This window comes from Amblyraja radiata, chromosome 17 (assembly GCF_010909765.2).
Source record: "Amblyraja radiata isolate CabotCenter1 chromosome 17, sAmbRad1.1.pri, whole genome shotgun sequence".
Classification (NCBI taxonomy): domain Eukaryota; kingdom Metazoa; phylum Chordata; class Chondrichthyes; order Rajiformes; family Rajidae; genus Amblyraja; species Amblyraja radiata.
The window spans coordinates 13761128-13788255 of NC_045972.1; the positions used below are offsets into that span (position 1 = coordinate 13761128).

Genomic DNA, 27128 nt, shown 5'->3' on the forward strand with positions numbered 1-27128 from the left:
AAGAAATAAATAAATACTTTATTGTCAGATGTGACAAGTCACAGTGAAATTCTTTGTTTGCATACCTTTGTTTGTATGCAAATAATCACCACATAAGGGCACTGGCAAAGTTACAAAGTATACACAGTATCCACGCCAGGTCCCTGGTTTGTTCTCCTCCTTCCCCATCCCCCACTCCCCCTCACTCCCCCACACCTCACGGCGGTCCCCCCACGCTAGTTCCTCCTTTGTTCCTTCCCTTGGTTGCGGCGTCCTCACTTCCACATGGTCCACTCTCGTCCGTCGATCGGTGCTATCATCGACCGCCACACCTATCACTCCACTATCGCTGCCGGGTCCTCTCCAGACACCTCCATGGCGCCGACCCAGCGAAATGGTGACCATGTCCTTCTTGGACCAAGCACTCAAGGCACATGTAGGCATGTATTAAACCAGTTTGAGGGTTGGCCCTTTAGATAGTATGGTTTTAGAGGAAACAATGTATGTCATCTAGTGGGGGAGTTTAACAGCGTGAATAAGGAGCGAGGGGAAATAAAATCTCACTGATAGCTAAAGTTCCACTTGGGCGTCATTTGCGCATCACACAGATGGCGCGCGAAGATTTTGTACATCCCAAAATCCTGGGGCGTCGCACGTGACCGCGCATCACAGCCTACGTCACCATGTTCCATGCGCGCACGTACTGTGCATCGTGACGCGTAAATTATGTCGCATAAATGATGCGCAAATGACGCCCAAGTGGGACAGGCCCTTAAGGAGCCAAACTTGTCACAATTTGAGAAGTATGATCGAAATGTCTCTGCTCTGAATAAAGCCAATTTTCAACGCCGTGGTATTGTTTTCTTTCACTGTGAGCACAGTTCTAACCATGTATATTCTTCACTAGTTCAATCGTACTTTCATTGTCACTTGTACCTAGATTCAGTGAAATTCATTTTTTGTTGACAACTTAGTAAAATTCAAATATTATTTGCAGTTTGAAATAAAATCTGTTAGAAGCTGAAGAAACAGTTCCTCGGTGTAGATGTCCAAGTATATCTAATGCATCTGACACTTTCCCACTTTGAAACTAATTGAGACTGTAGTTGGAAACGATGTGAAGCAGACCTTCGATCATTGGAGGCACTTTTTACACTTTTGTACAATCAAGTTGTAAAAAGGAAGTTAAGCAATGCCAACAATGTGTGCATTCATCAGAGGTATTCATAAACAAAATATTTTACATGCATCAAAAATTATTTACATAATACAATTGAACTAGAAATACACTGAAGCATGAATGTGTATCTGTGTAAGCGGATCACTGGTACAAATACTCTTGAAGTGAGTGCACTGCTTAAAGGAAAGCTGCTGTCCAAACCTTGTATGATAGTAACCGTTGTTGTGTCCTGCACTGAGCCCTCAACATCATTGCAGAATCTACACAACTGGCAAAATATTTAATAAATTATCAGATCATGAAGAATAACAATAAAGATCAGAAAGTGAGCAGCTCTGTTTTCTGTTATTGTGCTCAGCAGTCTGTGGTTTACTGAACCAGCCATCATTGAGAAAGCTTTTGCTACCACAGATCTGGTATTTGGTGCAGCTGAGATGTCCATTTTCACTGTCTTTTCCAGAAATATAACCTCATTCAACAAAAGGGTAAAAGATGAAAAAGAAAGGAAAAGGAGAGAAAGAAATTAGCAGATATAAAATGGGTACAAGTGTACGAGTCAAATTTACAAATAATCCTAAACTAGGGATAAGCAGTACAATCTGACAGGTATACCATTCGGTCTGGAATTAGATTTGTGAAACATTTGTTAACTACATAGTTAGTTTAATTTAGTTTCGAGATACAGTGCGGAAACAGGCCCTTCATCCACACCAACCAGCGATCCCCGCACACTTACACTATCCTACACACACTGTGGACAACTTACATTTATACCAAGCCAATTATCCTTCAAACCCATGGGGAGAACGTACAAACTCCGTATAGCCAAGCACCCGTCGTCAGGATCGAACCCGTGTCTCTGGCGCCGTAAGGCAGTAGCTCTCCCGCTGCACAACTGTGCTCCCCTCAATTCTGTGATTGGAGAAACATGTGAATCCCATTGATATAGTAATTATTTATACAGCATGTCATTTAACTGCAGAATATATATATATATATATATATATATATACCTTCAAAGGGTAATGCAAAATGGCTGATAATAATCTACAATCAATTGGTTTCCATTTTTATTCTGCCTTGCTGCATCTTCACTCATTTTTGTGGCAGATTATGGAGCATTTAAATTCAAATCATTACAACTAATTAACTTTGGCAAAAACCTGTGCAAATTTTTTTAAATCAAACTATTATATGTCTTTGAAGTATTAGATTGTGAATAGTAATCGGTATTCAGTTGGAAGCACACATTACCATGATTTGTGCATGTTAATTTATCACCTGGTTTTTAATTTTATTAACTGCATATCACATACCACGAGAACTATCCAAAAATTGATTCTCCATAGTCCCAGCCACCGATAATTTATGTGAAAAAACTTACCCCGCACAACTCCTTTAAACTTTCCCCCCTCTCACCTCAAAGCTACACTCTCTAGTATTTGATATTTCCACCCTAGGCAAAGATTCTGATTGTCTACTATCTCTCAGCCTGCAATGCTTGCAAGAAAATAGTTCATTTTTGTCCAACCTCTCCTTATGATAAATGCCCTATAATCCAGGTACACCTCTTCCACATCCCCTCCACAGCCTCTACACCTGGAAGGGTGTTATTCTGGCTGGAGGTCTGTAACCAATTGAGCTCCACAAGGATCTTTGCTGGGATCTCTGTTTGTGATATGAAAATAATTTGGACGTAAACAGAGATGAGTTGGTTAGTAAGTTTGCATTCCACCACAAAATAGGTGGAGTTGTGGATAGTGAGGGAGGTTGTGAGTATATGAAATAGATCAGCACCAGAATTGGGCAGAGAAAAGGCAGATGAAGTTTAATCCGATAAATGTGTGAAGTGTTGCGCTTCGGAAGCTCAAATGTAAGAAGAAAGTATATAATGAATGGCAAGACTTGTAATAGCATTAATGTATAGAGGAAACTTGGGGTCCAACTGGATAGCTCTCCGAAAGTTGCAACACAAGTAGATGGGATGGTAAAGATGCTGTATGGTTTGCTTGCCTTCTTTATTGGTTCAGCATGGTGGATAAGAGTTGGGAAGTTATGTTGCTGTTTATACACTTGGCTGCACTTGGGATATTGTGTACAGTTCTGGTCAACTCTTTACAGGCAGAATGTGGAGACTTTGGAAATGGTGCAGAAGAGGTTTACCAGAAAGTTGCCTGGATTAGAGGGTAGTGGCTATAACGAGACTTCGGAATAACTTGGATTGCTTTCTCTGGAGCGTTGGAGGCTGCGGAAGACCCGATAGAAGTATATACAATTATGAGAGGCATAGATAGGATAAACTTTTAGAATCTTTTTTCCCCAGAGTGGAATGTCAAAGACTAGGGTGCATGACTTTAAGGTGAGAGGGGCATAATTTCAATGTGATATATGGGGCACATTTACTTTACACAGAAGATGGTGGATTCCTGGAATGCACTGCCAGTGGTGGTGGTGGTGGAGGCAGATACTATATTGGCATTAAGAGGTTTTGGGATAGGCATATCGATATGCAGGGAATGGAGGGAACACATGCAGGCAGAGGAGATTGGTTATCTTGGCATCATTTCAGAGTTACCATGATGTATTAACTCTCGTTGTCGTTCAACAGAAAGAGCCTGCCTTCAACAGTATTTGAGCTTTTCCTTTTATTTAAGTGGAATATTAATTCTGCTTCTCCCTCCAGGAGTACTGCACAACCCATTGTATATTTGTGCAATCCCTTATATAACTTGTGGTTTGCAGCCATGCAGCCAAATACCGAATCTTGTTAACTGTTCGAACTGCTGGCGATTGTCTACATCCCTGTGATCATCTGCTAAAGTGAAGGATGTTGAAGTTTACATTTGTTTATTGCCATGCCTCTGCCAAACAGCTAAAGTAATAAGTGTTCAAAAGGGAACTGCAGATGCTGGAATATCGAAGGTACACAAAATTGCTGGGGGAACTCAGCGGGTGCAGCAGCATCTATGGAGCGAAGGAAATAGGCGACAGTAATAACATGGTTGATTGTTCTCCTTAGACTTTAGACATTAGAGATCCAGGCGCTTCGGTCCACCAAGTCCTCGCCGACCAGCAATCACCCCGTATACTAGCACTATCCTACGCACTAGGGACAATTTACAATTTTATCAAAGCCAATTAACCTACAAACCTGCACGTCTTTGGAGTGCGGGAGGAAACCAGAGCATCTGGAAAACCCCCACGAAGTCACAGTCACAGGTGAACCTATTGTCCATCTACATAAATCCATGTGCCTGTCTAAATGTCTTTTAAACGTCTTGATTGTATTCATCAAAACTGAGTTCCAATTTCTGGGTCGGTTGGGGGCACAAGAGTCGGCTGCCCTGCCAGCAGCGTGTTCGTTATTTCGACTTTTTTTGTTTTTTCTAGTGTGTCCAAATGTTTGTTTTAGTGTCTCTCGGTATGTCTTGTGTGGGGGTGGCGGGAGGAAAGGGGGAAACCGTTCTTCAGTCACTTCCTCGAAGGTGAGGCGATTTTTCAATGTCATATCTCCGCATTCCTCGCGGGCCTAACAGCTTGGATTGGAGCAGCCCTTTCCCAGAGTCAGGCCCAGAGCTTCAGCAGCGGGCGCAGTGTGGACTTTTCCATCGCGAGGCGGGGCGGGCCCTTGCCGGGGGTCACCAGAAAAGAGTGCTCCGATCGCTGGCCTGGTGACTTTGGCATCATGGGGCTGTGGTTTGCCGAGTTTCTAGCCACGGGCGTGGCGTGGACTTACCATCTGGAGTCTGGGATCTCTTGCTGGGGATCGCAGGAGAAGAGCTCCGACCGCCGGCCTATAACATCCTGAAGCCGCGGTCTCCGGTAGGAAAGTGGCCGATTCGGGTGCTCCAAGCATGTGTGTTCGACCGTCCCGATGTCAGAGTTTTGATCATCCCGGCAAGAGGGCCTGTACATTGAGCTGTCCGTAGAGGCGACTACGGAGGGCTCATTACCCCGACCATGGATGAATGGGGAAGGAGGACTGACTGAACTTTGTTGCCTTTGACCACAGTGAGGAATCAAACACTCTCTATGTGTAAAAAAACCCGTCAAATTTCCTTTAGCACAAATCTCCTTTCACCCATCTATGCCTCTAATAAGGTGTCGAAAGGAGCTGCGGATGCTGGTTTAAACAGAAGATACACACAAAAAGCTGAAGTAACTCAGCGGATCAGACAGCATCTGTGTAGAAAAGGAATAGGTGACGTTCTGGATCGAGACCCTTCTTCAGACCTATTCAGATCTTCAGGTCTGAAGAAGGGTCTTGACCCAAAAAGTCACCTATGGGAATGCTGCCCGACCCGCTGAGTTACTCCAACTTTTTGTGTCTTTGCCCCTTAAAACTCTATAAACCACTGTCAGGTTACCTTCCTCCCCCCCTGCCCCTCGCTCCATGGAAATAAGCCCAGCCTGCCAAACCTCTGGTCATGACTAATCATAATCATCATAATAATCTAAATCATACTTTATCAGCCAAATATGTCTTGCAACATACGAGGAATTTGTATAAATTCTTCAAATTCCTCATAAAGTCCTCATGGAATGAGTGCTGGTGAAATGTGGCCCCATTGATTTCTGTGAAAGACGATTTTCGGTGTGAAGATTAACTTGCGTAAGCAGCCATATCATGCAGCACAGTTAATGGTGGTTGAATTTTCACCACTGTTAGGAATTTTCAGGGGAATTGTGGATTAATGTTTGACCAAAGTGCCAGACACTTAAGAATTTTAGAAATGAAGCACCTTGAAAATGGCAGCCAAAGTAGGACATGAAATTGGGTGTCTGGAATTGGTATAGAATAGGATAGAAGGGACAGAGTTCAGGAAATGCTAATACAACATTGGGGAAGTGTAGTAATGCACATTTAACAGAGAAACATAGACATAGAAATTAGGTGCAGGAGTAGGCCATTTGGCCCTTCGAGCCTGCACCGCCATTCAATATGATCATGGCTGATCATCCAACTCAGTATCCCATACCTGCCTTCTCTCCATACCGTCTGATCCCCTTAGCCACAAGGGCCACATCTAACTCCCTCTTAAATATAGCCAATGAACTGGCCTCGACTACCCTCTGTGGCAGAGAGTTCCAGAGATTCACCACTCTCTGTGTGAAAAAAGTTCTTCTCATCTCGGTTTTAAAGGATTTCCCCCTTATCCTTAAGCTGTGTCCCCTTGTCCTGGACTTCCCCAACACCGGGAGCAATCTTCCTGCATCTAGCCTGTCCAACCCCTTAAGAATTTTATAAGTTTCTATAAGATCCCCTCTCAACCTCCTAAATTCTAGAGAGTATAAACCAAGTCTATCCAGTCTTTCTTCATAAGACAGTCCTGACATCCCAGGAATCAGTCTGGTGAACCTTCTCTGCACTCCCTCTATGGCAATAATGTCCTTCCTCAGATTTGGAGGCCAAAACTGTACGCAATACTCCAGGTGTGGTCTCACCAAGACCCTGTACAACTGCAGTAGAACCTCCCTGCTCCTATACTCAAATCCTTTTGCTATGAAAGCTAACATACCATTCGCTTTCTTCACTGCCTGCTGCACCTGCATGCATACTTTCAATGACTGGTGTACCATGACACCCAGGTCTCGCTGCATCTCCCCTTTTCCTAGTCGGCCACCATTTAGATAATAGTCTGCTTTCCTGTTTTTGCCACCAAAATGGATAACCTCACATTTATCCACATTATACTGCATCTGCCAAACATTTGCCCACTCACCCAGCCTATCCAAGTCACCTTGCAGTCTCCTAGCATCCTCCTCACAGCTAACACTGCCCCCCAGCTTAGTGTCATCCGCAAACTTGGAGATATTGCCTTCAATTCCCTCATCCAGATCATTAATATATATTGTAAACAGCTGGGGTCCCAGCACTGAGCCTTGCGGTACCCCACTAGTCACTGCCTGCCATTGTGAAAAGGACCCGTTTACTCTTTGCTTCCTGTTTGCCAGCCAGTTCTCTATCCACATCAATACTGAACCCCCAATGCCGTGTGCTTTAAGTTTGTATACTGATCTCTTATGTGGGACCTTGTCGAAAGCCTTCTGGAAGTCCAGATACACCACATCCACTGGTTCTCCCCTAACCACGCTACTAGTTACATCCTCGAAAAATTCTATAAGATTCGTCAGACATGATTTACCTTATGTAAATCCATGCTGACTTTGTCCAATGATTTCACCACTTTCCAAATGTGCTGCTATCCCATCTTTATTAACTGACTCTAGCAGTTTCCCCACTACCGATGTTAGACTAACTGGTCTGTAATTCCCCGTTTTCTCTCTCCCTCCCTTCTTAAAAAGTGGGGTTACGTTTGCTTCCCGCCAATCCTCAGGAACTACTCCAGAATCTAAAGAGTTTTGAAAGGTTATTACTAATGCATCCACTATTTCTGGAGCTACTTCCTTAAGTACTCTGGGATGCAGCCTATCTGGCCCTGGGGATTTATCGGCCTTTAATCCATTCAATTTACCCAACACCACTTCCCGGCTAACCTGGATTTCACTCAATTCCTCCAACTCCTTTGACCCGCGGTCCCGTGCTATTTCCGGCAGATTATTTATGTCTTCCTTAGTGAAGACGGAACCAAAGTAGTTATTCAATTGGTCCGCCATATCCTTGTTCCCCATGATCAACTCACCTGTTTCTGACTGCAAGGGACCTACATTTGTTTTAACTAATCTCTTTCTTTTCACATATCTATAAAAACTTTTGCAGTCAGTTTTTATGTTCCCTGCCAGTTTTCTTTCATAATCTATTTTTCCTTTCCTAATTAAGCCCTTTGTCCTCCTCTGCTGGTCTCTGAATTTCTCCCAGTCCTCCGGTATGCTGCTTTTTCTGGCTAATTTGTACGCATCATCCTTCGCTTTGATACTATCCCTGATTTCCCTTGTTATCCATGGATGTACTACCTTCCCTGATTTATTCTTTTGCCAAACTGGGATGAACAATTTTTGTAGTTCATCCATGCAGTCTTTAAATGTCTTCCATTGCATATCCACCGTCAACCCTTTTAGAATTAATTGCCAGTCAATTTAAGTAGAGATCCATGACAGGAATGATCTTTATGAGTCCACCATGGGACATATTGATCCAGTACCTGTTGCAAATTATAGACTGCAGTCGAGGCCTCTTCAGCAGCAGTATTAACTATTTTGTCGTGTATTTTAAAAGTCTTTTCATTTGTACTTTGAGTAGAAGCGAGACAGTGGTGGCTCTGTAAAAAATTCAAGTTATGGTCAGTATTGCCTTAAAGAGAAAGAAACATAATAACCTCATGAAAAGACGGAAGTGACAAGGGTCATAATGTCACTTGATTTATTAGGCAGGAAAAGTAACGCTGTACATCCAACTGTGTTTCTTGATAATCTAGGGACTGAGCGTGCAGGATTAATAGCACATTTGCATGTCGAGAAGGATAAGAGGAATGAATTCACTTTCCCTCATGTTACTTCTATACAGTAGTACACTGCTTCACGGTTGGGACTTCTGTGGTCAAACCGCTTCCTTGTGCTATTCCTATTACAGTAATTTGTGTAGTGTGCATACCTCATCTGTTGCTGCAAACATACCAGCAGTTTATTTACTTGCTTCTTGCAAAGCACAAAGACAATCAGATTTGCGAGCACTTTGCATTCTTTCTCATGGTCATTGGTGGGCAATGGGGTACCTGGTAGTTGAGGAGTGAAGAGATAGTGTCGTCTTTGCATACATGTTAACCACAGCATTGGTTTGCAACCTATAGCATGCAAACATGTCCTCTGGGCTCAGTCTTAACAAAGATGAAATATTCTGCTTCAATTCACCACACCATATTGGATCAAGTTACCAAAGTTAGGCCTGATAGCGTAGTTATCTGTTGCAATGACCAACATTGTAACATTAATTTACATGTTGCAAACAATTACATGCAAATAATTTAGATAAAACCATGTCAACATTTGGCTGAGGGTTTTGTGCCTGGCAATGAACGCTTGAACTTGAGCAGGAAGTTTGTGTTTACCTGGAATCTAAATGCTTCCAATGTGTTTTACAGGTAGATTTGATGGCTGATGGAATGCAAGAATTCAATTGTATTCAGGAAAATCCTATATACCATTACAGAAACTAGTTGTTGGTATAGTTTAAGGGTTAAATGCAAGGCCGAACATATGCAGATCCTTGTGGATGCTCATTCAATGGTGTTGGAATCATTTATATATAAATGAGAAGCAAGAAATGGCATCTGTTTAATCGTAGAGTCAAGAGTGTTTTATTGACGTATGTCCCAAAATGGAACAATGAAATTCGTACTTGCAGCAGCACGAAGGATAGCCTACGCGGTCACAGGGAGAACATACAAACACCATCCTGTAGTCAGGATCGAACCCGGGTCCCTGGCGCTGTAAGGCAGCAACTCTACCCTCTGCGCTGATGTGCCGTCCCACATGATGGAATGGCTTAGATTATTGTGATAAGTATTGGTCATTTTGCCCGGTAGGGGGCTGTATGGGAGAGAAAGCGGCCACAAGTGGTGTGGTTGTTTGCAGAACTGTAGATGTGCAACCTTGGGCAAAAGACACAGCGTTGAACTCTTGATCAGGAAATGGTGCTTGGTGCAGAGGAACTTCAGACTGAAAACAAATGGTGTTAGGTGGGACAGAGAGGCAATAAGAATGTGTTGAAATGCAATTCATGAGCACTAAATACACGTGGGAGCATGGCACTTCATCAGACTTTTGACCAACAATTTAAGTCAGTGCTCAGTGGAGCTGCCCGTTTTATTTATGCTGCAACTAATAGAGTCATAGATACAGGCTCTTCGTCCCATCTTTCCCACACAACTTGCCCAACATGTCCCAGCTACACTAGTCCCACCTGCCTATGTTTGGTCCATATCCCTCCAAACCTGTCCTATCCATGTACCTGTCTAACAGTTTCTTAAACATTGGGATAGTTCCAGCCTCAACCACCTCCTTTGGCAGCTTGTTCCACACATCCGCCACACATTGTATGAAAACGTTACCCCCTCAGATTCCTATTAAACTTTTCCCCTTCACCTTAAATTAAACCTATGTCCTCTGGTCCTCAATTCACCTACTCTGGGCAAGAGACTATGCATCTGCCCAATCTATTCCTCTCATGATTTTTTTATACACCTCAATAAGATCACCCCTCATCTTCCTGTGCTCCAGGGAATAGAGTCCCAGCCTACTCAACCTTTCCCTATAGCTCATCCCCTCTAGTCCTGGCAACATCCTTGTAAATCATCTCTGTAACCTTTCCAGCTTGACCACATCTTTCCTATAACTTGGTGCCCAGAACTGAACACAATACTCTAAATGCGGTCTCACCGACGTCTTATATAATTGCAACATAACCTCCCAACTGCAACATGACCTCCCAATAAAGATTTTCATTAGATGATTGAGAATCAGCATGTGCTGTACTGAATTCCTCTCAGTTCTGTACCTGTAATCAGTGTTTGCATTTGAGCGGCACAATCATACCGCGGTAGAGTTGTTGCTTTACAGAGCTAGAGACCCGGGTTCAATCCGTCTACTGCTGCTGCCTGTACAGAGATTGTACGTTTTCTCTGTGACCGCTTGGGCTTTCTCCGGGTGCTCCGGTTTCCTCCCACACTCCAAAGACGTGTAGGCTTGTAAGCTAATTGGCTTTGTTAAATTGCCCTTAGTGTGCAGGATGGAACTAGTGTGCAGGTGATCGCTGGTTGGAGAGGACCCGGTGGGCTGAAGGGCCTGTTTCATGCTGCATCTCTAAGCTAAACTAAACTCATTGAGCTGCTGCCAATACCATGGTCTTTGGATTCCGAGCTGTAAGGTTGCCCCTGTCACAACATCACCGTGTATTCTCCTAGATATTGTGGCACTGTTTAGTGTCCTCACCAAAAGTCAATGTGCAGCATCTGATACAAATATCTTGTTTGCCCCTAGTTGATTTACAAGAGATCAAAGAACTCCGCCTTGGGAAAAACTCGAAGGACTTTGAGCAGATTTCGAAAGATCAAAGAGACAAATACAGCGATGATGTTTGCTTCACGGTGTTCTATGGCTCTGACTTTGTGCTGAACAATCTCAGTTTGGCAGGTGAGTGCCCGATCCGGTACAAATTAATTCTCCATCACAGTCATTGTTCCTGAGCTCTGGATCAATGCAATGGATTCATTCTCCATTTTGAATCATAAAGCTATGTTGTTAATAGAGTGGTGTTTGGAAGAGCAAAACCTCTGGGGTAAATAAAAGTTTGGCGACAAATTGAAAGGCAGGTGTTGTTCAAAATGATAACAGTTCTGGGAAACTTAATGCATTTTCCTCAGAAACCTACAGTTGGATTAACATGAGTGCATGCATCTGAATTATTGTTATGCATTTGTAAATATTGATCATCACGAAACGGTGATGTGGAAGTCCTTTGTTCAATCACTGCAGTCCTTCGGTGAAGATACTTAGAGTCATAGTCGTAGAGTGATACAATGTGAAAACAGGCACTTCGGCCCAACTTGCCCACACCGGCCAACATGTCCCAGCTACATTAGTCCCATCTGCCTGCGCTTGGTCCATATCCCTCCGAACCTGACCTATCCATGTACCTGCCTAACTATTTTTTAAATGATGGGATAGCCCCTGTCTCAACTACCTCCTCTGGCAGCTTGTTCCATACATCCACCACCCTTTGCGTGAAAAAGTTACCCCTCATATACCTATTAATCTTTTCCTCTTCACCTTAAACCTATGTCCTCTGGTCCTTGATTCACCTACTCTGGGCAAGAGAAGACTTTCACAGTGTTGTGAGGTTGGGACTTCCACGATTTAAAACAAGCCAATTAAAAAAAAAAATGTCAATAATCTTCCAAGTCAGGAAAAAATGTGTGACTCGGAGATGTGATGGTGGCTGTTTCAACGTGTAAATACTTGTTCAGACTTCCAAATCCACAAACTTTACAATGTCCATTATTGTACAATTAACAAGGCACTAAATGGGTTGTATATTGTCTGAAGTATATGTGCTTTTCAAGTGTGACTATATTAAAGGTCTCCACTATAAAGTTTGCAATCTCCATAAGTTATTTTAGAGATGAAAAGGAAATCATATAAAATGAATCAATTGACCATGCTGTTTAAATTGTTTTCTTTAAAAATAGTCGTTCTTCTAAGATAGGTAAAACTTGTTAAGAGAGTTGGTATTTGAGATTACTGCCTACAATTACCCGAAATGTCAATTTCAAACGTGTCTTGCTTTAATTTGTGGGGTATCTCGTATCTATAATTAGAGATTCCACATAAGTCACACCATAAACCAGAAATGCATAGAATTATTATGGAAGTCATGCCTTTATTTCTCAAATTATAATTCAGATCAATACTTACTAACTAATGAAAGAAAGAACGAGAGGCATAGACAGACAGAGAGCACATGCTTGTAATCAAATCCAGTAAATTACAACCTTGTTATTCTTTCTTTAGGTGCCTGTGGGTTTCCTTAGACATACTATAGAATAAAACTGTAGAAAAATAATTATTGTATTACCAAAACTTCCAACATCTTTGAACCAGAAGGATAAAAAGATCGGAGCTTCACACAGCTTGTGAAGTCAGCCATTTTGCTTTTCAAAGGGACCTCTTCATGAAAATATAAAGGAAGTTCTTCAGCTTGTAACATAGGAAGGAAATAAAGTATTTCCCTTATCTCTTTTATTAAATTAATCATGTTAATGAAATAATCTTTTCCACTAAATCTAAATTTACAGTCCCTACTCTTTTTCCCTGTGGGAAGAGTTAATCTAATTTCCCAGTCTTGTGATATCTGAATCAGACTGTGGTGGTGAACCCACTCATTCAATTTTAGATTGAATGAAACAAAAGCAGTTTCAATCTACAATCCAGTAAAACTTCACAAAGGTAATTTAACTTAAAACCAAATGCCGTAATTTCGAATTTTGTCTTTGAGACCATATCTTATCTATTACAATGTTAATCTTTCACAGCTGTCAAAAAGTCCTATATTAAAAGAAAACATAGCAATATCTACAATTAAAGACTTTAATCTTCAGACTTTACTTTCAAATTTCCTTCCAAGACTATACAAAGTTGAACACTTTCAACTACAATGGCATGAACATGAATGGTTAACAACTTTAATTTCTGTGGAGATGTGTTGCTGAACACAAGCAGTGTGTGCTCTTTAAAGAGCTACCTTCAAACATGCAACAGGTCGGCAAAGAATAAGACACTTTCACACACACTAAATCTAGATTCTTCACTGGCAGTTTTTCGTTTCATCTTTCTCAGCACAGACTTAAAATATGCCTGCCAAGTTTTGGCTTCCTCGTTCAGTCTGGTTCTCTCAAGTAGCTCATGCAAACATCACACGAAATGGACTTGCAATGGTTTAAAATGTAGACTCATTCCACAACTGAAATCAGTTCAAAAACAAAAATGTGACTTGTTGTCAAGGATTATGTGGGAACGTTAGTGTAAAACACATTTCATGGAGGTTTTAAGACACGTAGGCTTTAAAACAATGTTGTAAGTTATTGATAGTGGAAACACATTCTTTCAAAATGCCCATTTCAACCGAAGTTTCAACATCCTTCAAACTTTCTCACTCTCTTTTTTTTTTTCACTTAAATTTTTATTGATTTTTAAGAGATATATACAAAACAGTGCAACACCATCACCATAAATAAAACAAAATAAGAAAAACAGCAATCAAAAAAAAAAAAAATGTAGATAGGGAGATAAAAAAAGAAGTAAATAAATAAAAAATTGGAATAAGACCGTGTGGTTCACTTACCAAATTAAAAAATGAAAGAACATTACATTGATTAGTTATCTGGAGATAATTCAATATTCATACAAACATACCATCTAGTTCTATATAACACAATCTTCCCATATCTAGCTCGGCATTTATCTAATTGGTGTCACGGCTCAAATAAACGGTCCATTTTTCCCAGATCTTCTCAAACGAATTCTCCTTGACTCACAAGGAATATGTCAATTTCTCCATATTAAAGATGTTTCGCATAATTTCTAACCACTGTTCCCGTTTTGGACTTTTTTCATTAAGCCACTGCCTGGTAATGGCCTTCTTGCTTGCTGCAAGCAAAACTTTAATCAAATATGTATCTTCTATTTGTACAATATCTTTAAAACGCCCCAGATACATCACAGGGCAGGTATTTGGGATTTTATAACCCAACTTTCTCACTTTCTAATCAATGATCTCCAACCTGTTTGCTCTCCATTGCAGCAAAGTCCCGCTGTAATTAAACACTGTCTGCCAAGGATATCTTCACTTCTGAACCATTTGTTGCCATTTACGTATGAAATATGCACCAGACTTCTCCTTTATAGGTTTTGCTTCCTGATAATCATTTGAAAGGAATTCAGCGCCAAGGACCACAGAACCACGTTTCCAATGTTTTACAGAAGCGTTGGTGGAGACATTGGCCTCCTTGTACTCTTGATGAATACCTTCTCAAAGTGCCTGGGTCTCACAAATCAACCCCCAAGAAGTCTTTATTAGCAACATACGCGTGGAGGTTCTCAACCATTGAATGAGATCATCCCCTCCCAAGGTCCAGCACTCCTTGTGTTTCATTATAAACAGGCCACAACCTGTGAGCAATTCGTTCTGTGTGTTCCTCTTTCCTTATAAGCTTCTCTGCTATGTTGCTGAGTATTGTCAGAGTTACCAGATGGCAGGCATATGGACGAAAATATTTGTTTACATTGAGTTTGAATGGCCCAGCCAGGCCAGCCCCATTCAGATTAAAAAGCAGACAAATCTTTTCATAAACACAAGGAACTGTACATGCTGGTTTACATAAAACGACTCAAAGTGCTGGAGCAACTCAGCAGGTCCCAGACAGCATCTCGGGAGAATATGTGTGGGCACGTTTTGGGTTGGGACGCTTCTTCAGACTAATTGTATCGGGAGGGAAGATGTGGGGGTGGGGTAAAGCCTGGCAAGTGATAGGTGGATATGGGTGGGGAGGGTTTATGAAAGGCAGATGGGTGGACAAGGGCTGGAGATAAAAAGGAGACAAAAGGGTGTAATATAAGAAGAGAAGAGGAGTGAAATGTAAAGCCAGATGCAGGGCTAGTGGTGGAAGGAGACGGGGAATAGGATAGTGGGAGAAATGGGTGTGCACACGAGTGGGGCACAGGGAAGTGTAAGGGAAGAAAAGGCAGGGTACATAAAATTAAATGTTCATAGCTGTAGATGTACACCAGACACAGATTGTGATTTAAATTCATCTTTAATCAGCACTGAGACTTTAACAGCATAAAGGATGGTTAGTTGTCAGTAAATCCTGGCTGCTTGTACTGCACCGTGCTGGAAGCAATTGTTAGTATAAGTGTTACAGTGGGGTGGAGTTAGTGATGCTGGCTTGTGTGTGATTGGTTGACATGCATCATCAATCTACAATAGCATTGAGTTGTCAACTACCCAAGTGGAATATGAGATGGTGTTCCTCCAGTTTGCGTGTGGCCTCACTTAGGTATTGGAGGAGGTCCAGGACAGGAAGGTCAGTATGTTGATGGGTACGGGAGTTAATATGGTTAGCAACTGGGAGATCCAGTAGACCTAGATGGACCAAGTGTAAGTGTTTGGTGAAACAGTCTCCCTGTCTATGTTTGGTCTCGCTGATGTAATTGGGGCCATGTTTGGAATACCAAATGCAGTAAATGAAGCTTGAGGAGGTGCATGTGAACTTCTATCTCACCTGGAAGGGCTGCTGAGGTCTCTGATGAATGTGAGGGAGGAGGTGTAGGGACTGGGACAGAGTACATGGAGAGGAAGTAGTTTGGGTGGGAAGGGATAAGTGACCCTAGGAACTGTGGAGGAAACGGCCTATATGGAAAGCTGAAAGGGGTAGTGATGGGAAGACATGACTAGTGTGGCATCATGTTGAAGGTGGCAGAAATGTTGGAGAATGATGCGTTGGTTGCTAAGGCTAGTGGGATGAAAAATAAGGACCAAGAGAACTCTATCCTTGTTCCGTCTGGTAGGGGAAGGGGATCAAGAGCAGAACTGCAGTATTTTCCTGAGGGAAGATACAAATCTTTTCCTCAGGGTTGTCAAAACCTTGCATCAAAGCCATTCATTCAAAATGCAAAAAGCTTCTTTAGACATCTTCGCCAAATGTGAAAATTCTAAAGCCCGCTGCTGCTTCCCTTCATCACGGGGAAGTAAAAGCTTCATTGTATCTCAACACTGTGGGGTCTCCATCAGTCCTCCTCCCATCCCCACACACCACTCCCCCAACTCTCCAACACCCGGCTCCAGTCACTAACGTTGCTCTCCGTGACTCCACACACTGGTCAGCATGGTGATCTCCCTGAGGACATTGTCCCCATGTCCAGAAGTGGTCAAATCTCACTCTCGTTCCATGTGTCTTCTGCCCAAGCAGGAGATAGATGCAACCCACCCTATTTGATTGTATCATCATCTGTTTCTGCAAATCCACTTGATTTGGTTGTTCCCACCCTCGGTCTTCGAATCGTCCACCAACATTCAAAGAAATGTCATTCCTTTTTGTGCTTCAACCATTTTGAAGTAGAAATCCTTAAGAAGTTGATGAGTGGGTTTTACTTAAGATTTTGTTGCTAATATTGCGAAAGTCTATGGGGGTAAATTCAGACTTTGGATATCAATACCCATGATTGTTACTCCTCACCTTCAATTGCAAATCATGTTAATAGCTTGAACACAGGAGTTTGATGGCGAAATCTGATGTTTAAATATAATTGAACTCATTATTGTGTGCTCCGCATCAGCCGGTCTCCTCTCCATCCACAAGTCCAACCTCCGCAGTTTTGGGGACAGAGCCTTCTCCAGGGCAGCTCCCAGGCTCTGGAACTCCCTCCCCCAACTGATCCGCAATTCCGTGTCCCTCCCCATCTTCCAGTCCCGCCTCAAGACCCATCTCTTCACCTCTGCCTATCCTTAGCCCCACGTCCACGTCCCTTTTCATCTGTGCATTAATTGCCTCATGCTGTGTTTTGTATTGAATTCTGTCTTTACTTTGTGTACTCGTCATGTCTCTACTATTTATTTCATTCCCCTTACATGTTTTTCCTATACATGCTCAATTTTTGTAAGGTGTCCTTGAGACTCTTGAAAGGCGCCCATAAATAAAATGTATTATTATTATTATTCATTAGGTCAGTCAATGGTGTCCGTGTCTTATCTATGTACAGCTCTTCTCATGCTTATGAACAGCCAACGAATGCACAGTCCATACATATGAATGAGAGTTCATGGTGTTGGTGGTATTAGTATGGGTTTATTATTGTCAGATGTACCGAAATACAGTGAAAAACGTTATTTGCGTGCTATCCAGCCGAATCATACTATACACGCCTACTTTCAAGCCATACAGAAGTACAATAGGTAGTGCAAAGAGAAAAATACCAGAGTGTAGAATATAATGACATGGTGTTACAGTTACAGAGAAGCTTGTGCAGATAAAAACAAGTGCAAGGGCTGCAACGAGGTAGGTTGGGAGATTGAGACTACACTATTATGAGAGGATCTTTCAGTAGTCAGATAACAGTGGGGAAGAAGTAGCTCATGAATCCGGTAGCATGTGCTGTCAAGCTTTTGTATCTTGTACCTGATGGGAGAGGGAAGAAGAGGGAATGACCTGGGAGTGTAGATGGAGTTGATGGGAGGGGACTGGCTGGTTTGCATGATGGACTGCGCTCCACTCTCAACTGTCTGCAATTCCATGTGGGCTGGGCCAGAGCTATCGCCGAGCCATTGGTATTATTGTTGTTTTTTTGTTGTTGTTTTATTGTTTGTTTTTTTGTGTGTACATATGTGTGAGTGTGTGAGTGTACTGTATGTATATATATAATCTTTATATATGTGTATTTGTGCGTATGTGTGTGTATATACAGTACACACACTGGACTTTTTTTTTGTCTCTCGTTTATTAAATTGTTTACAATGTACTATGTTTACATATTCTGTTGTGCTGCTGCAAAGTAAGAATTTCATTGTTCTATCTGGGACATAACACAATTCAAATATTCTTCACTCTTGAACCACCCTGATAGGATGCTTTCTATAGTGCATCTGCAGAAGTTGGTTAGAGTAAGTTGGCTGCCCAGACCGTCACACGAACCAACCTCCCTTCCATTGACTCCATTTACACCCCATGCAGCCTCGGCAAGACCAGTAGCATAATCAAAGACGAGTCGCACCCTGGCCACTCCCTCTTATCCTCACTCCCATCGGGCAAAAGGTGTAGAAGGGTGAAAACACACACCTCCAGATTCAGAGACAGTTTCTTCCCAGCTGTTACCAAGCAACTAAACCATCCTACCACAACTAGCGAGCAGACTATCTTGGTTTGGACTTTACTGGCTTTACTTGCACTAAACGTTATTCCCATTATCATGTATCTATGCACAGTGGTTGGCTCGACTGTAATCATGTATTGTCTTTCCACTGAGTGGTTAGCATGCAACAAAAGCTTTTCACTGTACCTCAGTACACGTGACAATAAACTAAACTCAACTCATTGTAGACACGCTGAATTTCCTTAATGGATTGGATTTGCTGGCTACTACAGGGTTGTGGGCATCTTCTATCACGTGGCAACTTAGTTTACAGCCAATTTTGAACCTGCAAACAGTTTGTGTTACAAATAATTCTTAAGAACAGAATCTGCCATAAACTAGGACCTGTAAAAATAACATCGTCCAATTTGCCATGTGTTTGTTCTGGGTGTTTGTTGTCTTAATAATTCCTAGTGTAGTTCGCAAACCTGTCTTTGCAGTACAACCCCGGATTCCTTTCATTGAATTTTATTTTAACATTATTCCATTCTTCTTGCAGGTCTTACAATAGCAGTATGTGAACTGACAATATAAAGCATGAACTGTTTCATAACTGTTTTCTATTTCTGTAGCTAATTCAAAAGAAGAAGCTTCCAAATGGGTAAAGGGACTGGAAATCCTCTACAAAGAAGCTCAAATTTCGCCAACGCCTTTACTAATAGAAAGGTAGAGGAACGTAGTCCATCTTGTGTTTAAGTTGCTTTATCCTCTGTTACTCCACACAAACAAAGCTGAAAATGTACCAAAACATGAAAATGATGTTTATGTGCACAATTATGCCTAGAAATTGAATCCATTTGCTGCAACAAGAAAGCAATTTAACCTGGATTAGATCACGCCAACAATAATTTCTAGATGAAATTATACCAATTAGCCTGGGCACAATCATGTATAATTCATCTCAGCTTGCCTGACATTCCTCTGGCATTAGTCCTGCACCGTATATTTCATCTCCTTTGGACAGAAATTGGAACCTATGACCTCACTAAACAAACAAAATGAACTAGGAACACATTATACATAATAAAAAGGAACTGCAGATGCTAGTTTATACTAAAGGTAGACACAAAATGCTGGAAGAACTCAACGGGTCAGGTGAAAATAGACAGGTGATGTTTTGCAAGGATGTATCTCTCTTGGGATCTTTAACCAACGTTCGACCTATCAGGGAACCTCCTTGCCTGAGGTCATCTGTTGCCGGCCACAATTAGTCTGGTTTTTTTTTTTTACGTCTCCAGTTTCCCACCCCCACTACAATCAGTCTGAAGAAGGTGTCCTGACCTGAAACGTCATCTATCCATTTCCCCCAGAGATACTACCTGACCGCTGCATTACTCCAGCATTTTGTGTCTATCTCAGGAACACACTACGATGAGTTCAGTAATCAATGGATCTTTATTCCAACATCAAGGTCCTGAACACGGCTTCTGCGAGCCTCAGTTTGTACTGTTTAGGATGTTTGATACCTCTCCATTGTTTGTTCTTTCACTGGGTTCAGTCTGTCTGCAGTGGACATTCAAGCTGTTTGCTATGATCTATGCTTCAGTGTCCAACAGTGATTTAATTTCTTTTAGTTTTAGAGATACAGCATGGAAACAGGCCCTTCGGCCCACTGAGCCCAGGCTGCACTGAGCCCAGGCTGACTATCAATCATCCGTTCACACTAGTTCTGTGTTATCCCACTTTCTTGTCCACTCCCTATGCATTAGGGACAACTGTACAGAAGCCAATGAACCTACAAACCTGCATGCCTTTGGATTGTGGGAGGAAACCAGAGCACCCAGAGGAAACCCACATGATCACAGGGAAAATGTGTAAACTCCACACAGACAGCACCCAAGTTCAGGATTGAACCCAGATCCCTGGCTCTACCAGCTGCGCCACTGTGCTACCCTAAGTGCACATGTGGGCACTCATGCCTTGACCATGCCAAGTTCCCCTACATTGTGGCATGTGTTTAACCCACCAAGAAACGGAAATCCAATTTATAGGCATAAGTGTGCTACATACTATGTGCTATCACATATAAAACATTACAGACAAAAATGACCAAAATTCATGTCCGAAAATCTCAGATGTTATTAAGAATTTCAGGAAAATGTGTAAGTAATTAATTGCAGTTTGACACCGAATGACATTAAATTCCTTGTACAAAGCCCTGTCACATTAAGGGCAGCACAGTGGCACAGCGTTAGAGTGGCTGCCTTACAGTGCCAGAGACCCGGGTTCGATCCTGACTATGGGTGCTGTCTGTATGTAGTTTGTACGTTCTCCCATTGACCGTGTGGGTTTTCTCCCGGCGCTCCGGTTTCCTCACACATTCCAAAGACGTCCAAGTGTGTAGGTTATTTGGCTTCTGTAAATTGTAAATTGTCCCGAGTGTGTAGGATAGTGCTAGTGTAGGGGCGATCGCTGGATGGCGCGGACCCGGTGAGCCGAAAGGCCTGTTTCCGAGCTGTATCTCTAAAGTCTAAAGTTTAAATTACAGAGACAGTTTTGCTGCCTTGCTATTTGCTTCAGGGAGTGTATAGTGAAAATGCAATAATATTTTTGTGGCTTTATCCAACTGATTTTTTTTCTGTCGTTTTCAGTTGGCTGAGGAAACAATTTTATTCAGTGGACTGCACACGGAGAAGCAGGTACTGTATAATTAGTTGGCTTTCTGTATCTCTTTAACCACAGTGTTGGGAAGGTTAGTTGAGCCATGTCTACCCCTGATGTTGTTGGTGGGGATACGGCAATGCTGGTGCCACAGAAGACCAGCGAGAAATGGGATTTCTGTTGGCCAAGGAGGTTCTTATCTCCCACTGACTAGCTGCAGGTCAAACCAGTCACTTATCCACCACTGTTTCAATGCCTTTCGTGTTTTACCTTAGGCAACTATTAAATACCTATCGTACACAAAAATGCTGGAGAAACTCAGCGGGGAGGCAGGGAGAAGAAAGGAAAAAGGAGGAGGAGGAGCCCGAGAGCTGAGGGAGAGATAGGAAGGGGAGGAGACAGCAAGGGCTAAAAAAATTGGGAGAATTCAATGTTCAATGTTAGCCCTTGCTGTCTCTTCCCCTTCCTATCTCTCCCTCAGTCTGAAGAAGGGTTTTGGCCCGAAACGTTGCCTATTTCCTTCGCTCCATAGATGCTGCTGCACCCGCTGAGTTTCTCCAGCATTTTTGTGTACCTTCGATTTTCCAGCATCTGCAGTTCCTTCTTAAACATATTACATACCTATCTCCTGACTAAAGTACAGTCTGTGTCTAAGGAGCTGTTGACAGCTGGACTGAAACTAACCTCCCTGGCATTGTTTAAGAAAGAACTGCAGATGCTGGAAAAATCGAAGATAGACAAAACTGCTGGAGAAATTCAACGGGTGAGGCGGCATCTATGGGGCGAAGGAATAGGCGACGTTTTGGGTTGAGACCCTTCTTCTCCCTGGCATTGTGATCAGTGGCCTCTGCTAATTGGAGACACTCTGCATCGTGTGTCATTGCAACTGGTGGCGTTTTGATCCTTTGATCTCCATTGAACTCAGGTTTTCAAGGGTTCATTAGTTTTTTCAATCAGTCATAGGGTGTTTCAAAGTCCTTTTGGTTCTTTCTGGCTTTCAGGTCTTGCATACACATACATGGGTAGGAAAGGCTTATAGCAGTATGGGCCAAACACTGACAAATGAGACTAGTTTAGATGGGGCATCTTGGTCGGCGTGGACGTGTTGGGCCGAGGGGCCTGTTTTTGTGTTTTATGATTCTATGAGCTGCCATATCAGTAGTTTACTTAGAAGCTGTGTTTTGAGTATAAGTATAATTCCAAGCTTTCTTACTCACTTGTTTGTTGATCACTTTTATTTTGCCTAAACTTTAGTTGGTTCTAAAACTCTTCCGGTGAATATAATTTTCAAGTTATCAAAATTCGTGTGTTCAATTCTGCATTCAAATGCGAGCTCAGTCTGCCTTTGAAATGCAGTTTTTTTTTTCTGTTGCTTTAGGCAAAATATAATGCCATTTTTGCAATGTTCAATGAATTATTCCTGAATCAGTGGTGATGAATTTGTGTTATAGATTATCACATGACTGTAGTAGGATTTGAAACTAATAAGGAATGGATTTCAGGGTCACTGTGAGATGAGTAGAGTTCTTATTTGTAGTCAAAGAAAGAGGAAAGGGCAGTATATATATATATAAATAACAACTGTCTTGGGAATTATAAGATTTATGAAAAATGTCACTTGCTTCCATGAACTATTGTGTGTTGGTTTTGTTAAAATGCTCCAATATGATCCCAGCACAATTTTTTTGTTACCAGTCTATTCTTATAACAATATCCAATTTCTGAAATGCAGGGATAGAATTGACCTGTTCACCTTGCTTGCAAAAAAAAAATATTTTGTCCTCAACCTGAACTCTGCACTTGCTGATATATACAGTATATGTTGGATTCTACTTTAAGGAGTTAAATTCCCAGCTCGTATCCCAGCTCATTGAAGACACACAGCCAAAGCCATGCAACCTTGTCTCTGACCTGTACACAGGGCTTGGGCTGCATGATATGTGATACGTTATATATGTGGCTCCGTTCTCATATGATTGAAGTAAAGGACTTTTTTTTCTTTTTTGCAGCATCTCCCTCAAGGAACTGAAGCTGATGCTACCTCAAGTGAATTTCAAAGTACCAAATGTAAAGTTCCTCAAAGACAAGATGGGGGTATTTATCCTTTAATTTTGTTATCAATTATGTTTCATGGCAAATTATAAGCTGAAATAACTTTGATCAAAGAGCTTAAAATATACGTTATGTACTTGTCCAAACAAAAACTATACACACGGGATTGGTGGCGCAGCAAAAGAGTTGCTGCCTTATAGCACTTGCAGTGCCAGAGACCCGGGTTCGATCCTGACTACGGGTGCTGTCTGTACTGAGCTTCTACGTTCTCCCCGTGACTGCGTGGGTTTTTCCCAAGATCTTCGGTTTCCTCCCACACTCCAAAGACGTACAGGTTTGTAGGTTAATTGGCTTGGTATTAGTGTAAATTGTCCCTAGTGTGTGTAGGATAGTGTTAATGTGCGGGGATCGATGGTCGGTGAGGACTCGGTGGCCCGAAGGGCCTGTTTCCATGCTGTATCTCTAAACTAAACTAAACACACTTTATTTCCATTTCTGTTTTTGGGTTTTTACCTTTCATCCATTGCCAAGATGCAAAGCCCAGAACAGAATCTCAAAAATTGCAATTAAAGATTAGATTTCCCCAAAGGCTTCTAACTAGAGCTAAGTGCGAAATTTTCTACTTTCTCTGCTTTCAAGATTCAGGCAAAATAAGATTAAAAGTACACAAATTACTCAACAGATAGCTTCTGTGATGAGAAAAACAGAATTAACATTTCAGGTTGGAGACTTTTCATTTAGACATTGCAGATCAAATTACTGTTGCCCTCTGCTAGATTGATCAGTTCAGTTTAGTTTATTGTCACGTGTATGGAAGTACTGTGAAAAGCTTTTGTTGCGTGCTAACCAGTCAGCAGAAAGACACTACATGTTTAAAATCAAGAAATTTACAATGTACAGATACATGACTAGGGAATAACAATTGTACTTGAATAGCTCAGTTGTTCACCTTTACTTTAGTGTGTTTAAAAACAACAACATGATTACCAGTAATGATGGGCAGCTTGCAGGGTGCATAGCAGTGGCAATGTTTAAAATCTGTTCAACGATCAAAGAATTGATCAGAGAACAGATTCGGGCTACAGTGCTGGATTAATTGGATTGCTATCGACTGGCAAGAAAACTACCCAAGTACATCTGCTCTCTGTGAAGTAGCATTGTGTATGGATTATCTCAAAACTAACGTGCCAGGCAGTCCATAAAGAATGCACGGCACAGATATTATTGAAATTACTCTGAGGATTGGATGCAAAATGACATAATGCATTCTTTGCAGTATTTTGGGTATTGCAGTAATGATTTTGGAAACAGATTTTTAAAAAATAATCAGGGTTCCAAAACATTATTGTGTAAGAAGGAACTGCAGATGCTGGTTTAAACCGAAAATAGACAAAAAAGCTGGAGTAACTCAGCGGGACAGGCAGCATCTCTGGAGAAACGGAACGGGTGATGTTTCGGGTCGAGACCTTTCTTCAGTTTGAAGAAGGGTCTCGACCCGAAACGCCACCCATTCCTTCTCTCCAGAGATGCTGCCTGTCCTGCTGAATTACTACAGCTTTTTATGTCTATCTTCCAAAACATTATTGATCTTTTCATAATCGGAACTAATATTTGTTCCATAGCATGTTTAGTCCTTTCTGTCTTGTTGATTTTCACTATTTAAAATGTTTATAATATAGGCGCTATAACCTATTGTTCCCCATTGTATTCCCTGGAGCCACGGCACACCTTTGATTGGGACTGGTGATAAAACATCAGGTGTTGCTATTCTCCCACCCATTATTGTTGATGTAAAGTAGGACCTTGGAGAAGCGGTTCCATTTTGGAAAAATGCTTCCCTACTTCCATGTTCAGAGTGAGTTTATTACTGACCTGCTTTTGTATTTTCAGTTGTTTTGCCAATCTATACACACATCTGCCACAGCGGTAAAGGTCTTGAGGCAGATTCTGGGCATTGTGGAGTACCACAGTGTTAGTGCCAGACTTGAAGACTTCTTGTTCAGGAAAGTCAATGTTCACTCATCGTTTTGTGTGAAATAATCTCTGCCAATGCTTTCAGGACATGGGGAATTCCAAGGATGACGTTAGCTTTGAACAGTTTCACCAATTCTACAAGAACCTGATGTTCGAAAGCCAGAAAATAGTAAGTACACTGCAATTCCAACATCCCAATATTCAAACAGCAAGGCAGTTTGCATTTTGCATCAGACACTTCGTATCAGGGCGGCACAGTAGTGCAGATGGTAGAGCTACTGCCTCACAGCGCCAGAGACCCAATCCTGAGCTCAGGTACTCTCTGTGTGGAGTTTGTACGTTCTCGCTGTGACCACATGGGTTTCCTCTAGTTTCTTCCCACATCACAAATGTGAGGGTTTGTATGTTAATGGGAATTCTGTATATTACCCCAAGTGTGCAGGGTGGATGAGTAAGAGGGATAATGTCGAACTAGTGTGATCAATGCTCGACGTGAACTCGTTGGGCCGAAGGGCAGCTTTTCTAAACCAAATTCCATATACTTAGTGCCATTATTATTGTTCAGAAATCTAATTTTCCTGTCGTGTAAAGAAAATAATTGATGAGATCATTTTCAAGCTTGATCTAAAAATAATGTCTTCAAATGAATTCCATGAATCTATTCATTAATCTGTCCGACAATTACATCAGCAGTTTCAGTTATCATTGTATGGTGTTCACTTAAAGATCACTGGGTGTCCAAAACCTCATTCAGACCTCGTGTTTTCACAACCATCCAAATTCACCTGACCTTAAAATTCGCCAATCGTCTCGCAGGTAATTGACTTGATGTGCCGACAATTTTTAATGATTTATTGGAAATATTTCTGCATGTTTTAATATCGATTATGGCAATCGACATAATCTCTCTTCCCAGCGTTTGTTGCATCCTTTAGTCTGGTAGACTCCAGATCACAGATAACAATACAGATGGCAATGGTGCCATTTCCAGCTGCACAAGGCAGAAAGATCCCACCATCAAAGCCGATCGAACTAGCTAATGGCAAAGGAATTGAAACAGGATAAATGTTGCTGCATTGAGAGGCTGTCGGCCTTGTGTTGTTCTCTCGAGCTGAATCGAGCAGCTGCCCACTCCATGTAAATGGGGTCACATATAACATCAAAATCTGACTTCAACTTCCACTAGGCTGTTAGATTGATGCCAGCAAGTGGAAGTAGCTCCAAAACAAAAATTATTATTTTTCCTTGGAATACAAGAGCATGAGAGTAATCTTAATAAAGGTGTACAAAATCATGAGGGGAACAGATAGGGTGAATGCCCAGAGTCTTTTACCCCCAGAGTAGGGGAATCGAGAACCAGAGGGCATAGGTTAAAGGTGAGAGGGACAACATTTAATAAGAACCCGCGGGGCAAATTTTTTCACACAGAGCATGGTGTGTATATGGAACGAGCTGCCAGAGGAGGTAGTTGAGGCAGGTACTATAACAGCAATTAAAAGTCACTAGAACAGGCACATGGGTAGGAAAGTTTTAGACAGGCCAAATGTGGGCAGCTGGGGCTAGTGCAGATGGGGCATTTTGGTTGGCATAGGCAAGTTGGGCCGAAGGCCTGTTTCTGTGCTGTGTGACGATGTTATTCCTTTCACTTTCCTAGCGGGATTAGTAGAAGCCGGAATGGCTTCCTGAGCTCACTTGGGCCTGGATACCTTGAGTATTACCCCTGCCTTATCACTGTCCCTGATTGTGGGAATCCCCACAGGATGGCCCAATGCCCAATATTACCACCTACTCACTGTTGATCTTAACATTGCATGATATTCCAGCATTATCTGTCATATTTGTTTCTCAATTTTCAATTTTTTCCCACCAGATTCTTGAGACCTTTAAAGCAGAGGGATCTGTTTTTATTCTTGGGTAAGCGGAAAACTTTTATTTTTGATAGTGGGAAGGAGAGGTTTCACTCCAGTAGGTAGCTGAATGTTAG

General features: G+C 41.9%; 1 protein-coding gene across 1 annotated transcript in view; it reads left to right on the plus strand.

The window, feature by feature from the left end:
- The window catches only part of plcg2 (phospholipase C gamma 2), a 201703-nt gene that overhangs the window by 111619 nt on the left and 62956 nt on the right, over positions 1–27128 (plus strand). The window contains exons 2-7 of the mRNA XM_033035766.1: positions 11096–11248; positions 19090–19183; positions 21109–21156; positions 23128–23212; positions 25230–25313; positions 27015–27058. Coding sequence (XP_032891657.1) covers positions 11096–11248; positions 19090–19183; positions 21109–21156; positions 23128–23212; positions 25230–25313; positions 27015–27058 — 508 coding nt within the window. The remainder of the gene's footprint in view (positions 1–11095; positions 11249–19089; positions 19184–21108; positions 21157–23127; positions 23213–25229; positions 25314–27014; positions 27059–27128) is intronic.